The 17,358-nt window shown below is 42.7% G+C and overlaps 1 protein-coding gene across 10 annotated transcripts in view; it reads left to right on the top strand.

The window, feature by feature from the left end:
* Positions 1-1,646: 1,646 nt before the first annotated feature.
* The window catches only part of NLRP1 (NLR family pyrin domain containing 1), a 46,138-nt gene continuing 30,426 nt past the window's right edge, over positions 1,647-17,358 (top strand). For 9 of the 10 annotated variants that reach the window (XR_004421362.1, XR_004421361.1, XR_004421360.1 and 6 more), the window contains exons 1-3: positions 1,647-1,802; positions 2,158-2,496; positions 15,182-16,784. Coding sequence is in view for 7 of the 10 variants with exons in the window: in XM_033090954.1 (XP_032946845.1) it covers position 1,802; positions 2,158-2,496; positions 15,182-16,784 (1,943 nt within the window). In the remaining 3 variants the exon portion in view is untranslated. The remainder of the gene's footprint in view (positions 1,803-2,157; positions 2,497-15,181; positions 16,785-17,358) is intronic. The other variant, XM_033090958.1, reaches the window with a different exon arrangement.

Here is a 17,358-nt window from a genome sequence, read left to right as displayed (position 1 = left end):
GCAAGGTATCTGAGATATGCTTAATGAACCATGGAATGGAAAGCAGGAAAGGCTTCATGAAAGAGGTGACATTTGGGTTGGACCTTAAAAAATGAGTAGGGTTTTAGGAGGCGAAATAAGAAAAAGGATAGGTCAGCTTGTATTAAGCATCTACTAAGCGCTCCAGCACCTGTGCTTACTGCATTCATGTACATTATTTGGTTTCATACCCTAGGAGGTAGGCATTATTACCCCCATTTTACAGACATAGACACTGAGGCCCAGCAAGCTAAGCGACTTGTCCACGATCACAAAACTGCTAAAGGCAGAGCTAGACCTTCTGACTCCAAGTCCCATATCCTTTCCTCCAAACTTTGCTGACCTAGAATTAAATGGAATGTGTTAGAAGAGGAAAACTTGTTGGCCCGGGTATTCAGAGATCTGGTTCCTGGTGCCAGCTTAGCTGCTGAGCTGCTATGTCATCTGAGCAAGACCTCTTGCTTCTCTGGGCCTCCACACCCCATTCTGCTGGCCCTCTGGATGTGCCCAAAATTAAAGGATAAGTCAAGGATTTCCATACTCTGTGCTAATAGCTTAGGGGCACTAAAGCGAACGTGATCATATCCATAGGTCAAGAAAAACAGGGACAGGTGACTGGGCCCCTAAGGGTTTTGCTTGGCTGGGGACATGGGTAAAGACAGACACTGGAGGAGTACATTTCTCTGCTACTGTTCTGCTCAATCAGCCCCTCTCTCCTTGGCCTTGATGTCCAAGCCTTCACAGTCTCCAAAGTTACCCAGAGTTCTAGGAGACCTCTTGTGATGTCACAAAAATATAAATCTTTGGTCTTTGTCTCAAGTTCCTAAAACCCTTGGGATCTCTGGAGTGACAAGAGAGTGTTTTGTGTGCTAGTGAGAAGACTGGGGCTGGGGGCCTCTAGATAACTTCTGAATGGAGGCTGGTCACCAGAAAGACTGAAGCACCATGTCCAGGAAGAACAAATCAACCCTGCCTATGTAATGAAATCTCCATAAAATCCTCCAAACCTTGCACTATGCACTTCTTCCATCGGGCTGTTCCTGAGGTCTATCCTTTCTAATCAACCAGTGTTTTCTTGAGTCCTGTGAGTCATTCTAGCAAATTACCAAATCCGAGAGGTGGGGCGTGGGGAGTTCTGAATTTGTTACCAACTTGAACAGAAAGGTGGGCAACCTGGGATCTGAGGTGGGGAGCAGTCTTGTGGGACTGAGCCTTTAAACCCAAGGGTCCTTGGGCTGTCTCTGAGTAGTTAGTGTCACAGTTGAATTGAGTTGTAGGACACCCAGCTGTTGTCCAGAGAATTGGTGCCAGAATTAATTGGGGTGAGGAGGAAATAAAAAATCTCACACCCCTCCTTCAGGCCATACCTCCCACCATACTTGGTCTCAGGACCCTTTATGGAAGTTTCAGATCACTCTGATCATCACACCTCTTAGGACAGCACTTTCTACTCCTGGCAAGTGTGACTGTGGAATGTCCTCCAGTGCGCTTACAGGCCATTTTTTTTTAATGTCCTGGCCACTCCCTCCTCTGGCCACGCACCCATGTGATTTCCTCTGGCTGTCCTTTGTTCCCGCTCTGGCTAGGTGAGACTCTTCTTCCTGTTTCTGTCCCAGAGTATCAAGAGACCTGGGAAGGGACAGCTCTAAGCTCATCCCTGGGTTCTGAAAGACCACCCTTTTCTCTACCTCTCCCACCACCCGATCTCCTGTCAGGATCGCAGCTCAAGGCTTGTTTGCAGGTGTCCAAGTCCCAGGAGAGGAAAGACTAAGGAGCTCAGAACAGTGAGTATTCTGAACATTCCATCTTCCCATCCTCTCATTCCTGCCCCTTCACACTCCTGACTGACCCCTGGCCCCAACCCAGCACCCTAGTAACCTGACTTCTTCCAGTGTTTCCCAGCCTCCTCTGGGCTCCTGCTTCCCATGCCTTTTCCTACCCATCCCCTTCCCTCCTTTCTCCCAACACCATCTACTGGCAGATGCCCTGGGTTTCACAAAAGTGAGTTCTGAATCCTGAATAGGAGTTTACCAAGCAAAGAGAAATGACCCTAGTGGGACTCTTGCATTGGGCAGAGGAAGACCGATAGTCTCTGCCTTCCTGATACCCCTCACCACCCACCACTTACCCCTTCCCCAGTGAACATCCCCAAGAACCCCCCATCTGGGGCAGACATGGCCAGTGGAGCAGACATAGTCAGTGGAGAAGAGATGGCCGGTGCAGTCCAACCGTGGCTGCCCCAGAACTTGGAGGAGCTGAAGGAGTTCCAGCTGCGGCTGCCTGAGAGGGAACTCTGTGAGCCTTCTCCCGGTGGGACCTCAGCTCAGCCAGAGAAGGCAAGTGGCATGGAGGTGTCCTCACGCATGGTGGCTCAACACGGGGAGGAGCAGACCCGCGACTTGACATTCCACATCTGGGAGCAGATGGACATGAGTGAGCCGCGTGTTCAGACCAGGAGCCTGATGGTCTCTGAGTTAAGTGAGTAGATAAATCGCCCTCTGCTTGCTGTCCATCTCCCGCTGCCCAGTACACATACTGACTACCCCCCAATAGACCTTTCTCTGGGCAGTGACTCCAAGATCCAGGCCCATACTAGGCTGGAGCTAAGAGGCTTTCTGGGGAAGGGGTGGCCTTGCTGGACCTCATTTCCAGCTAAGTGCATTCTCAGCACCCCATGTGGTCCTCACATTGCCTGGGAGGGAGTGCCTAGAGGGCCAGAGACTGGAGACTGACAATCAGAAGGCACCAGCAGGAAGAGTATGGGTTTCATGCCCAGCTCCCAAGCAGGCACTTGCCTGACCTTGTGCTATAAGCATAGATGCGAGTCAGAGAGAAGCAGGTCCCAATCCTGGCACTACCTCATTGGGCAAGTCGCTTCACTGCTCTCTGCCTCTATCTTTCCATCTGTAAATGGGAGAGTAACATCCTGTCTCCTGGACAATATGAGGGTTAAAGGGATCACCCATGTTAGACATTTAGCACAGATTCTAATTCCTAGAGAGTGCTCAATAAATAGGAGCTCTGTGCTGTTATTGCTGCCATTGCTGATGTTATTAGTATCAGCAGCCAGGGTCACAGAGGCTCTTAGCCCCACGTGGGAGAGCTGAGGCTCAGAGAGGAGTCATGACTTACGTGGGAAGGTAGAGACAGAATCAGGACAGAGACACACATTTCCTGGTCCCCACATCAGGACATTGTGCCCAGTAGTGTCAAGGGCATTCTTCTCTGATGAGCCTCTGGAGAGGTTGGGGAGGGCTGCAATGGGTTCACTGGTCTCTCCTGACCTGTCTAGTTAAGACAGGGTCTCTTGGTTTCTTGGTTCTTCTTGGTTGAAGAACCCCTGTTTAAGTCCCCTGGTTCCTGCCCCTCCCCTCTGGCACCCAACCTCCTCATCTGCTTCTCACAGCCCAATATCCTCCATTCCTCTACTCCCCAATTGCACCCAAGCAGTAGGCCCCCATGGGGTTCACCTCCACCATGGTGCTGAAATTCTGTGACCCTGAGTTCCTGAGGCTCCTCCAGGACTTAGAGAGAAAGAATTAGAAACACCTGCCTCACACATCTGGACACAGGTGGAAAGTGAGGCTTACTGTGTTGGCCCAAGGGCCCCAGATGTAACTGCAAACCAGCCAGTTGGGTCTCACCCAGGTGAGCCTGTAGCTGCATGGGAACCTGGGCAGAGGGAAACTACAGAAAAAAGAAGGAGGAGCCAGGATTGAGTTGTGGGGTCAGTAGGCCTAGGAATAATCTTGCAGGAACATTTAAGTGATGAGATTACAACCCCTCTGAATTGGCAGATGGGTAAACTGAGACCTGTGCAGGCCAGGCAGTGAGTGTTACCCAACAAGATGCCATGTGTGACATGGTCCTTGTCCAGATTATAATCTTGGTGGACTCAGAAGGTCCTTGAGGTCAGGGTGGTCCAAAAAGTTACAAGGGGAGAGGACTTTGTTCTCCAGATGAAACCCAAGAAGAGGGTAAGCTTAATCCTCAGCCCAAGTCAGTTCCCTCTCCTGACTTCTCTTATTTGGGCCTTCACCATACTGAGTCACCCAGGTTGCAAATCTCAGCTACTCCTTTTTCTCTTCTCATCCCAACATCAAAGTCCGTGCTCACACAGCACTTGGAAACAGAACCAGGACTGGAACTTAGAATCACCCATTCCTGGTGCAGTGATTTCTACCTCCACCCTGCTGCTGCTTTGTGAAGGTTGCCAGCCCCGGCTTCCCTGTCCTCCTTTTCTCTTTCCTTTCCTTTTGTGTCAATTGTCACTCCTCCTGCTCCCAAGCCCTGGTTACCAGCTCAAGTTCCATTGTCTGATATAATTATAGCTACTCCTGCTCTCTTTTGCTTTTCATTTGCATTAAATATTTTCTCCATCCCTTTCGGGTATATGTGTCCTTAAAACTGAAGTGAGTCTCTTGTAGACAACATATAATCAAGTCTTGTTTTTTGTTTTTTTGTTGTCTGGGTTTTTATCCATTCAATCACTCTAGTCTTGTGATTGAAGAGTTTAATCCATTTACATTTAAAGTAATTATTGATAGATAAGGACTTGTTAATTGTTTTTTCTCGCTATTTTATAGTTCCTTTTTTCCTTCCTCTCTCGCTGCCTGTCTGTATGATTTGATGATTTTCTATAGTGGTATGCTTTGATTCTTTCTCTTTATCTTTTGTGTATCTACTATAGGTTTTTGCTTTGTGTCAACCATGAATCTTACATAAAACATCTCAAAGTTATAACTGTCTACTGTAAGCTGATATCAACTTAATTTCAATCACATACAAAAACTCTACTCTTTCACTCCATCACCCATATTTTATGTTTTTGATGTCAAATTTCCATCTTTTATATTGTATACCCATTAACACTTTATTGTAACTATAAAATTATTTTTAATACTTTTGTCTTTTAACCTTTCTACTAGAGTTATTTACATACCACCATTACAGTATATGGTATTCTGAATTTGACTGTATACTTACCTTCACCAGTGTGATTTATACTTTCACATGTTTTCCAGTTACTAATTAGCATCCTTCTATTTCAGCTTGAAGAACTCACTTTAGCAATCCTTGTAAGTCAAGTCTAGTGGTGATGAACTCCCTCAGCTTTTATCTGGGAAAGTCTTTATCTCTTTCATTTCTAAAGCTTTGCTAAATAAAGTATTCTTGGTTGACTTTTTTTTTCAGCACTTTGAATACATCATCCCACTCTCCTGGCCTGTGAAGGTTTTGCAGAGAAATCTGCTTCTAGCCCTATGGGGGGTTCCCTGATATGTGATGAGTCATACTTCTCTTGCTGCTTTCAAAATTCTTTGTCTTTGATTTTTGACAGTTTTATTATAATGTGTATAAGTGAAGTATTTTGGGGGTTGAAATTGTGTCAGGACCTATGAGTTACATCTACCTAAATGTCCATATCCATCCCCAGGTTCAGAAAGTTTTAAGCTTTGATTTCTTTAAATGACTTTTCCTACCCTTTGTTTCTCTCTTCTCCTTCTGGGACTCCCATAATGTGAATATTATTTTATTTGATGGTGTCCTGTAATTTACACAGGCTTTCTTCACTCCTTTTAGAATATCTTTTTACTTTTTTCTCCTCTGACTGGATATTTTCAAATGACCTGTATTTGAGATCACTGATTCTTTCTCCTACTTGATCAAGCTGTTGTTGATGCTTTTTTTTTTTTTTTTAATGAAAGTTTATTGGGGTGACAATTGTTAGTAAAGTTACAAAGATTTCAGGTGTACAATTCTGTATTACATCATCTATAAATCACATTGTGTGTTGACCACCCAGAGTCAGTTCTCCTTCCATCACCGTATATTTGATCCCCTTTACCATCATCTACCAACCCCCACCCTCCTTACCCTCTTGTAACCACTAAACTATTGTCTGTGTCTGTGAGTTTTTGTTTCTCATTTGTTTGTCTTGTTCTTTTGTTGTTTTTGGTTCATACACCACATATCAGTGAAATTCTATGGTTCTCTGCTTTTTCTGTCTGACTTATTTCACTTAGCATTATAATCTCAAGATCCATCCATGTTGTCACAAATGGTCCTATTTCATCTTTTCTTACCACCGAATAGTATTCCATTGTGTATATATACCACAACTTCTTTATCCATTCATCTATCGAAGGACATTTTGGTTGTCTCCATGTCTTGGCCACCACAAATAAAGCTGCAATAAAGATTGGAGCACACGTGTCTTTATGGATAAGTGTTTTCAGATTTTTTTGGTAGGTACCCAGGATAGGGATTGCTAGGTCGTACGGTAATTCTATTCGTAATTTTTTGAGGAACCTGCACACTGCCTTCCATAGAGGCTGCGCCAGTCTGCATTCCCACCAACAGTGTAGGAGAGTTCCTTTTTCTCCACAGACTCTCCAACACTTGCTACTATTTGTCTTTTGATGATAGCCATTCTAACTGGGGTGAGGTGATATCTCATTGTGGTTTTTATTTGGATTTCTCTGATGATTAGTGATGTTGAGCATTTTTTCATATGTCTATTTGCCATTTGTATGTCCCTTTGGAGAAATGTCTCTTCAGGTCCTCTGCCCATTTTCCAATTGGGTTGTTTGTTTTTTTGTTGTTGAGTTGCATGAGTTCCTTGTATATTTTGGATATTAGCCCTTTATCAGAGGCACTGTTTGCAAAAATCTTTTCCCATTCAGTTGGTTACCTCTTTATTTTGTCGATGGTTTCTTTTGTTGTGCAGAAGCTTTTAAGTTTGATACAGTCCCATTCATTTATTTTAGCTTTTACTTCCCTTGCCTTTGGAGTCAAATTCATGAAATGCTCTTTGAACCCAAAGTCCATAAGTTTAGTACCTATGTTTTCTTCTATGCAGTTTATTGTTTCAGATCTTATGCTTAAGTCTTTGATCCATTTTGAATTAATTTTGGTACATGGTGACAGATAGCAGTCCAGTTTCATTCTTTTGCACGTGGCTTTCCAATTCTGCAAGCACCATTTATTGAAGAGGCTGTCTTTTCTCCATTGTATGTTTTTGGCATCTTTGTCAAAAATTATCTGTCCATATTTATGTGGTTTTATTTCTGGGTTCTCAATTCTATTCCGTTGGTCTATGTATCTATTTTTCTGCCAATACCATGCTGTTTTGATTATTGTTGCCCCGTAGTACAAGCTAAAGTCAGGGAGTGTAATACCTCCAGTATTGTTCTTTTTCCTTAAGATTGCTTTGGCTATTCGGGGTCTTTTGTGGTTCCAAACAAATCTGATGATTTTTTTGCTCTATTTCTTTAAAAAATGCCATTGGGATTTTGATGGGGATTTCATTAAATCTGTATATTGCTTTGGGTAATATGGCCATTTTAACTATGCTGATTCTTCCATGAGCACGGAATGTCTTTCCATTTCTTTGTGTCTTCTTCAATTTCTTTTAAAAATGTCTTATAGTTTTCAGCATGTAGGTCTTTCACATCCTTGGTTAAGTTTATTCCTAGGTATTTTATTCTTGTTGCTGCAATTGCAAAAGGAATTGTTGTTTTCATTTCTTTTTCTGAGATTTAATTGTTAATATATAGGAATGCAATGGACTTTTGTACGTTGATTTTGCAGCCAGCAAATTTACTGTATTCGTTGATTATTTCTAATAGCTTTTTGGTGGAGTCTTTAGGGTTTTCTATATATAGCATCATGTCATCTGCAAAGAGTGACTATTTAAATTCTGCATTCCCAATTTGGATGTCTTTTATTTCTTTCTCTTGCTTGACTGCTCTGGCGAGGACTTCCAACACTATGTTGAAAAGCAGAGGTGATAGGGGACAGCCCTGTCATGTTCCTGAACTTAGAGCAAAGGGCTTCAATTTTTCACCATTAATTATGAGATTAGCTGAGGGTTGTCATATATGGCTTTTAATATGTTAAGATATTTTCCTTCTATACCTATTTTATTAAGTGTTTTAATCATAAATGGATGTTGCATCTTGTCAAATGCTTTTCCTGCATCAATTGATATAATCATATGATTTTTGTCCTTTGTTTTGTTTATGTGATGTATCACATTGATGGATTTGTGTATGTTGAGCCATCCTTGTGCCCCTGGGATGAACCCCACTTGGTCGTGATGAATAATCTTTTTAATGCATTGTTGCATTCGATTTGCTAGAATTTTGTTTAGGATTTTTGCATCTGTACTCATCAAAGATATTGGTCTGTAGTTCTCTTTTTTTGTGTTGTCCTACCAGGTTTTGGTATCAGGATAATGTTGGCCTCATAAAATGAGTTAGGGAGTACTGTCTCTTCTTCAATTTTTTGGAAGAGTTTGAGCAGGATTGGTATTAGATCCTCTTTGAAGGTTTAGTAGAATTCACTAGTGAAGCCATCTGGTCCCAGATTTTTGCTTTTGGGAAGGTTTTGGATGACTGATTCAATTTCATTACTGGTGATCAGTCTGTTTAGATTTTCCAATTCTTCATGGTTCAGCCTAGGAAGGATATATGTTTCTAAAAACTTGTCCATTTCTTTTAGGTTATTGAATTTGGTGGCATATAGTCCTTCATAGTATTCTTGGATGATCCTTTGTATTTCTGTGGCATCCGTTATAACTTCCCCTTTTTCATTTCTGATTTTTGTTAGTGTCTTCTCTCTTTTTACCTTAGTGAGTCTAGCCAAGGGTTTGTCAATTGTGTTAATCTTTTCAAAGAACCAGCTTTTTGTCACATTAATTCTTTTTATCGTCTTTTTGTTCTCTATTTCATTTAGTTCTGCTCTGATTTTTATTATTTCCTTTCTTCTGCCAACCTTGGGTTTCATTTGTTCTTCTTTTTCTAGTTCTTTAAGGTGTAATATGAGGTTATTTATTTGGGATTTTTCTTGTTTCTTGAAATAGGCCTGTAATTATATAAATTTCCTTCTTAAAACTGCTTTTGCTGCATCCCCACAATTTTGGCAGGATGTATTTTCATTCTCATTTGTTTCTATGTATCTTTTAATCTCTCCTCTAATTTCTTTTTTGACCCGGTCTTTCTTTAAGAGTATGTTGTTTAATCTCCAAGTATTTGTGGTTTTTCCTGCTTTCTCTTTGTAGTTGATATCCAATTTCAAAGCCTTGTGATCAGAGAATATGCTTGGTATAATTTTAATCTTCTTAAATTTGCTGAGGCTAGTTTTATGTCCCAATATATGGTCTACCCTTGAGAATGTTCCATGTACAACAAAAAAAAATGTATAGTCTGATGTTTTAAGATGAAGTACTCTATAAATGTCAGTTATGTTCATTTCATCTAATGTGTCATTTAGGGCTGCAATTTCATTATTTATTTTCTGTTTGGATGATCTATCCATAGCTATCAATGATGTATTTAGGTAATTGTGTTTTGGTCAATTTCTCCCTTTAGTTCTGTTAGTAGTTGCTTGGTATATTTCGGTGCTCCCTGATTGGGGGCATAAATATTGATGACTGTTATGTCTTCTTGTTGTATAGTCCCCTTTACCATTATGAAATGTCCATCTTTGTCTCTTGTTACCTTTTTCACCCTGAAGTCTGTTTCATTTGATATCATTATGGCTACACCTGATTTTCTCTGGATACCATTTGCTTGGAGTGTCAGTTTCCACCCTATCACTTTGAGTCTATGCTTGTCCTTGTAGCTGAGATGTGTCTCTTGGAGACAGCGTATGGTTGGGTTTAGTTTTTTGATCCAATCTCCTACTCCGTGGCTTTTTATTGGTGTGTTCAGTCCATTTACATTTAGGGTGATTATTGATATGTGAGGATATCCTATTATTCTATCTTTAGTTTTCTGGTAAGATTGTGTCTCCATTGTTTCTTTGCCTTTTTGTTGTTGTCTATTATTTCTGTGTGGTGGTATTCTTTGATTTTTCCCTCTGTTTCTTCTTTTATTACAGTATATGTTTCAGTTCTGGATTTTTTTTGAATGGTTACCATTAAGTTTATGTAAAAGAAAGTTTGATATTTAGAGTATTCCATTTTCTTCAGCATGCTTACTTTCTCCATTCCCATGTTGCAGTTCAGGCCTTTAATCTCCCCCTTTTTATGTTTTGGTTGCCACAAATTTTCCCTGCTGATGGTGGTCAAATAGTCTCCTTTAGTATTTCTCGTAGTGCAAGTCATGTATTAGAAAATTCCCACAGCTTCTGTATGTCTGGAAAGGTCTTTATTCCTCCTTCATATCTAAAGTATATCTTTGCTGGGTATATTATTCTTGGCTCATAATTTCTCTCTTTCAATAGTTTGAATATTTGGTTCCACTCCCTCCTGGCTTGTAGAGTTTCTGCTGAAAAATCTGATGATAATCTAATGGGCTTTCTTTTGTAGGTTACCGTCTTCTTTTCCCTGGCTGCCTTGAGGATCCTTTCTTTGTCGTTAATTTTTGACAGACTCCATAAAATGTGCCTTGGAGAAGGCCTGTTGGGGTTGAGGTAATTAGGTGTTCTATTTGCTTCTTGGATTCGAGGATCCAGTTCTTTCCACAAGTTTGGGAAGTTCTCATCCACCATTTGTTTGAATATATTCTCTGTGCTCTTCTCTCTTTCTTCCCCTTTTGGTTTGCCCATTATTCTTATATTGCTCTTTCTGATGGAGTCAGAAAGTTCTTGTAGAGTTCTTTCATTTCGTGTAAGTGTCAAGTCTCTTTCTTCTTCCAACCGTCATTTCCAGGTTTCTATCTTTGATGTCACTGATTCTTTCCGCCATCTGGTCAACTCTACTACCTAAGCTGGCTATTTCGTTCTTCATTTCTTCTATTGAGCTCTTACTCTCCTGAAATTCTATTTGGTTGTTTTTTAAAATTTCAATCTCTTTGGTAAAATGTTCATGTTGTTCTTTGATTGTGTTTCTGAGTTCATTAAACTGCCTTTCTGTGTTTCCTTGCATCTTGTAGAGTTTTTTTAAGAACTGCAATCTTGAACTCTCTGTCATTTAAGTCACATATTTCCATATCTTTAAGTTCATTTTCTGGAGACTTTTCATTTTCTTTCTGAGCTGTCTTGTTGCCTTGGTTATTCATGGTAATTAATGATTTATTATTTCTCTTCCTAGACGCCTACAGGAGTGGGTTCTGCAACAGGTTGATAGGAAGAGGTCTTTCTTTTGTTTTCCAGTACGTGTTGGTAGAATGTTTTATTTTCTCTCCGACTTTGCAGTCTTTTTTTCTCTCTCACACTGTAGTGTTATGTTTTCTCTGCACTATTCCAACTTCTCACACAATGGGGGGATTCCCTGGAAGGCAGGTTCCTCCTCTGTTAACAGTTCTCCTGGGTCATAGGGCACTGTGTCCATGTGGGGATACAGAGAGCGTTTGAAGATGCAAAGCTCTTCCTAAACCAGATTCAGAGCCCATGTGTTTCAGCAGTTCTGTTTACTCCTGCAGGGATCTGCCCAGATAGGTGGGAAAAGGGGCCGGGTGGGTTGTGAGAGGTGGCCCAGAGTAGTGGAGGCGACTAACACCACAGCCAGTCCTGCTTCCACAGCTCCCTCCCCTCTGCCGGAACTAGTTGGGCTGTGAATCTGTGTCTGCAGTCCAAAGTTCTCAGAACAGCAAATATTCTGTTCTTTTGATCTGACACTGCTACTGTTCCGCTTCAAGCACTGGGCAGGTGGGGGCGGGGCGAGTTCTGGGAGGGTAGGGAGGGGGCTGCTAGGCTCAGTGCCTAAGGCTTCTTCTCTGCGGCAGTGGGGTTTAAACCACCGTTTTCAGTCTTCTTCCCTCAGTCTTTGCTCCAAGGTCTCTGCCATGAGCGTTGGGTTCAGCTGTGTTATATGCTGTCCCCTCAGCCCTGTGGGCCATAAGCAGACCCCTAGCAGTCCGAGTTCTTCCCTGTCCCGCAGCTGCAGTAGTTCCGGGATGCAGCGAGCTCGGAGCACTGAGCTAGGTCTGCGTCTTGCGCTCGCTCGGCGCCCGCTCCACACTTCTCCTTTCCCTCCTCCCCCACTCGTGCAATTTGCCCACCTTTTGATGATTTCAGTACTGAGACTCTTCGTCTTGCCTGTCTGCTGTGGGAGTTCTTTGTGAAGTTATAGTTTGGTTTGTTGTAAATTCCAGGGGAGATTTCCAGAGGCTCACCTCACGCCACCATTTTGATGACGTCAAATTCAATGTTTTCTATTACAATTTTAATTTCATTCATGGTATTCTTCAGCTTCAGAATTATTGTTTGGTTCTATTTTGTGATTTCTATCTCTCTGTTGAACTTCTTAATTTCTTCATGTATTGTTTTCCTTATTTCATTGAGTTATCTATCTGTGTTCTCTTGTAGCTGAGCTTCCTTAAAACAATTTTTAAAAAATTCTTTGCCCAGCAATTTGCAACAGATCTCCATTTCTTTGATGTCAATTACTGGAAAATTATTGTGTTAGTTTGGTGGTATCATGTCCTTGATTTTTCATATTACATGTAACCTTATGTTGATGTCCATGCATTTGATGAAGTATTTACCTCTTCCAGGCTTTACAAACTCATTTTGGTGGGAAAGACATTTACCTGTGGATGGGTGTGATCGTGCCACCTAGGTGGGGTATGACAGCTCTGATTTGAGGGAAGGTTCCAGGGTCATCTTGTGCAGCTCCATCAGCTGGGGTCAGTGTCAGCAAAGATTTCAGTGTTCCTCAATGGCTAAGACTGCTGCAGAACTCTTAATCACTTTTTCTCCCACAGGGGAGGAACCAAGAGGATCCCTCTTGGCACTGGGTCCTGCTTATAGGCACTGTCCTGGTGGTAATAGCTGTCTCACACAGGTGCACATAGAGTGGCTGCAGAGCCAAGTATAAAGCACAGGCACACATAGAGCATCCAGGACTCTGGAGTCTAGGGCATGCATATAGAATTATCAGGAAGGGAGCTGGTCCCAGGGCAGTACAATAGCAGCTCCTTCTGTAGGAAGTGCAGTAGTGTCTCTCTTTCCAGAAAGTCCACCGGGGAGATGACTATTAGTTTCCTAGGTGGCAAAAGCTGCCAGTGTCTACTGAAAAGCAGACCACTGTGTCCAAACTGATGAACACTACAGGGTCCTCTTTTATGAAAGCTGAGGTATGGCAGCTTTGTGGGTCATTGAGGCACTCAACAGCACTCTACAGATCATGCTATCAGATACCACCCACCACTATAATGCTGATACTGGTAGCCACTGCACTTTTTCTTTGTTCCTAGGTATTTCAAGCCAATCTTCCAAGCAATACTTTCTGTCCAATTATTCTTTGTTTTTGCTCCACTGTGTTGGCTTTAGTTCTTAATTGGATTCTTGAACCCTCCTCAGGCTATTTTCATTCATGCATAGCTACCTAATGTTTTGTGTAGGAGGGGGAAACTGGTATCACCTATTCCACCATCTTATTAAATTCTAAGGGTACTCTTCAAGTGGGAAACTTGAACAAAATAATATCCCAACAAAAGTTTTGTAGTGAGTGCAAAAACTACATGGTATGAATTTTGATATATGAAGAGAGCAGATAGGTAAAATTAATGTGTAAAGGACATGAAAGTAAATATTTTAAGCTTTGTGAGCCATATTGTCTCTATTGTAAATAATCAACTCTTCATGATAACCTGAAAGCAGCCATATATAATACATAAGCAAATAGCAGTGAGTGTATTACAATGAAACTATTTATGGACACTAAATCTTGAATTTTATATGATTTTCACATGCCATGGAATATTATTCTTATTTTGATTTTTTCAACCATTTAATAATGCAATAATCATTCTTAGGTCACAGGTTGTACAAGAGATGGACAGCTGGTTTTGGTCAGAGTTTGCCAACCCCTAGTCCAAAGCATAATATTAAAAAAGTAGAGGTATTGGTGGTAGGGGGAGGATTTTGAAAGTTTTACTAAATCAAGAGGAGTTAGATACGTGGCATGCTAACAGATCCATTAAAACCAGGATATGAGGGAGAACATAGCACCAAGAAGACCTAAGCTCTCTCTTGGCACCTCAGGCAGACACGGGACCTTGAGTGGGGTGGGCCATAGCCATGAACCAGAGTGACCCTCCTGACAGTCTTAGAAGATTTTCACATTGCCAGAAAGGTTCTCACAAGAAACAATTAAAATGGATCTACAGGTCATAATTTCAGAAGTAGGGGTGGCCCCCTGATACCTTAGTCTCATCAAGCTAAAGGTGAAAATTGGCCTCATATATTCTGGACATCCAGCAGGTTTCCCAAAATGAACTGGGCTTCAGGATCCCAGATGAATCACTTATGTCATCTCACCTAAGATGAGAAGTGAGAGGCATTCAATATATGTTGAGAGGAAGAAGGGTTGTAACAGTTATTCCACTTAGAATCTGACTCAGATATGAGCTTGAGGTCCCTCCCTGGGGGAAAATCCCTGACATGTGCTGAGCTCCTCAGTTCAAAAAGCACTTTCCTTACTGCCTAGGTGATTTCCCCAGACACTAAGAGCAGACCTTAAGACAGGGTTGGAGTGCAGATGGCTTATTCGAAAAGTGGTTCCCTGAAAGCACCAGTAGAAAGACAAGTGAGACAGGGAAGGGGGAAACCAAAGTAACCTGCATTATGGAGTAGTTTATCCCTGTGAGCAACTGAGATTCAATGCACTGAAAATCTCTAGGAGACAGTGTAGAACACACCTCAGAGTTTTCTCTCCTGTGGGCCAAGGAACTGCCCTCTGTCATTGGTAGAAGTCTCTTCCTGGAGCATTAACTCACCCGGCATTCCTGGCCTGTCCTGCTCATGGACTGAGAGAGACCCCTCAGATAGACAACCACAGGTGCTTACAAAAGGATACCCTTGGCATGTGCTTCAATGGTGGGTACAGAGGGGGAGCTGTCAGGAACCAATTGAATCTGCTACACCATCCATTATCTCCTTCACTCTATCTACCATGACCATGTATAAGGAGATATCATAATCCCCAATTTATGGATGATAAAGCTGAGGCTCAGTCATGAGTTTAATGAGAACAGAAAATTGTGGAAATCACACAGGACATGTGATTTGGTCAGGTCAAGACTTGAGCTGGGAACTTCTCACCCAGAACCCATGTTCCTTTCACTGATGTGGCAAAAACATACAAGTATCAGAAGCCAGAACAGTGGGTAGCTTGGAGTGGGTGCATTAAAAATTTGTTCAATGAAGGAAGGAAGGAACAAATGAACAAATCTATCCTATACCTTTATGTTCCATCTTTCCCTCCCTTACTTAGAAATCCCAGAAGAATACCAGAACCAAAGGAAAGAGAAACCCTGCCACATACAGTCATGGAAGAATGAGAATTTCCAACAAAAATTCACCCAGCTGCTACTTCTACACAGATCTCAACCCAGAGACTATAAGTTCCTGTTCTGGGAAGGAAAACATGAGATGGTGGTAGAGGAGCAAGGACATTTGATTGAAATCGGAGACTTATTTGGCCCAGGCCTGAGTACGCAGAATGAGCCTCACACAATCATACTTCATGGAGTTGCTGGAATCGGGAAGTCAACACTGGCCAGGCAGGTGAAGAGAGAATGGGAAGAAGGCCGGCTATACAGGGACCGCTTCCAGCATGTTTTCTACTTCAACTGCAGAGAGCTGGACCAGTTCGAGGAAATGAGTCTCAGACAGCTCATCACAAAATACTGTGCTGGCCCTACAGATCCCATTGGACAGGTCCTGTCTCAGCCAAAACAGCTGCTCTTCATCCTTGATAATTTAGATAAATCGATGTGGCACTTGAAGGGGCAGAATTCTCAACACTGTCTGCACTGGAACCAGCCTCACCAGGTGCCCACACTACTGGGCAGTTTGCTGAAGAAAACCTTACTTCCCGAGGCATCCCTGCTGATCACAGCTCGGATCACAGATCTGTGTAAGCTCATTCCTTCTTTAAAGCATCCACGCTGGGTGGAAGTCCTGGGTTTCTCCGAGTCTGCCAGGAAGGAATATTTCTACAAGTATTTCACACGTGAAAGCCAAGCAAACAGAGCCTTTAGCTTTGTTGAATCAGACCAGGCACTCTTGACCATGTGTCTCATGCCCTTGGTGTCCTGGCTGGTCTGCACTTGCCTGAAGCAGCAAATGGAGCAGAGGCAACAACTGTCACTGACATCCCACACCACCACAGCCCTCTGTCTGCATTACTTTTTCCACGTCCTCCAAGCTCAGTCTCTCGGGACTAAGCTGAGGGACTTCTGCTCTCTGGCTGCTGAGGGTACTTGGCAAGGAAAGATCCTGTTCGGACAAGGGGACCTCAGGAAACATGGGTTAGATGAGGCCATCATCTACACTCTCTTAAAGATGGGTGTTCTTCAAAGGCACCCCACTTCTCTGAGCTACAGCTTCATTCACCTGTGTTTCCAGGAGTTCTTTGCAGCATTATCCTGTGCATTGGAGAAAGAAAGAGCCAGGGGTTTGAGAAAGTTGACAGATATGTATGAGATAAATTCTCCATTTGGGATACCAACCACATGTTTCCTATTTGGCCTTTTGAGTGAGCATGGGGTGAGAGAAATGGAGAACATCTTCAAATGCAAGCTATCTCGGGAGACGGATGGGGAACTGCTACAGTATGCTAGAGAGGAGCTCCAGCGCAGAAATTCCTCCCTGCCACCATATTCTTGGCAGTTGCTCCACTGTTTGTATGAAATTCAGGATGAGAAGTTCCTGAGACAAATGTTGACCCCTTTCCAAAGAACGAGGGTGTACATCCAAAATGATATGGAGCTCCTGATGTTCACTTTCTTCTTTAAATGCGACTATGTGAAGAGTCTTCACCTGAATAATGGTGGACAATACAGACAAGCACAGATGCCCTTTGATGTCGTTCTGTGAGTACTTCCCCCCTTTCCTCTCTCCAGCTTCTCTGTGATTCCACCATCCCGGACACTGGAAGCACTCTCACTAAGCCTGGTCCCAGTGGCTAACAACTGAGGTCACCATTGACTTCTAACTGCCAAGTCTGACCACCATTCTCTGTCCTCCTAGGTCCTCTGCAGCAGCATCTGACTGTGCGACCTGCCCTGCCCGCTTCTGGGCATATTGTTATGGCCCGGCCTTGTTCTGCTGCTTCTCTTCCTGCCTCTGTCATGGCAGCCATTTTCTCTCCTGGATGCACTTCCACCATGATGCTGATGTCAGCTCCCCTCCACACAACCCACCTGCCTCTGTTTCTCTCTCTTAACATGTTTCCTCCAAGCAACAGCTCACTCAGCTGCTTCAGGCACCACCTTGATGGCTGTTGACTATGACATTGACCCTGAGATCTACTCCATCACCTCAAAATGTATGTGTCTGGAAAGGAGTCTCTATTTTTTCCTGCAAAACTGACTTCCTTGTTTGTGTCAATGATGCACTATTACCTCAGACACTCCGCCTGAAACCCACCATCTGAATATGACAGAG

The sequence above is a fragment of the Rhinolophus ferrumequinum genome, chromosome 21 (genome assembly GCF_004115265.2).
Source record: "Rhinolophus ferrumequinum isolate MPI-CBG mRhiFer1 chromosome 21, mRhiFer1_v1.p, whole genome shotgun sequence".
Taxonomy (NCBI): Eukaryota; Metazoa; Chordata; class Mammalia; order Chiroptera; family Rhinolophidae; genus Rhinolophus; species Rhinolophus ferrumequinum.
The sequence above is the reverse complement of the archived record's forward strand: the minus strand, read 5'-3'. Positions and strand labels throughout refer to the sequence as shown.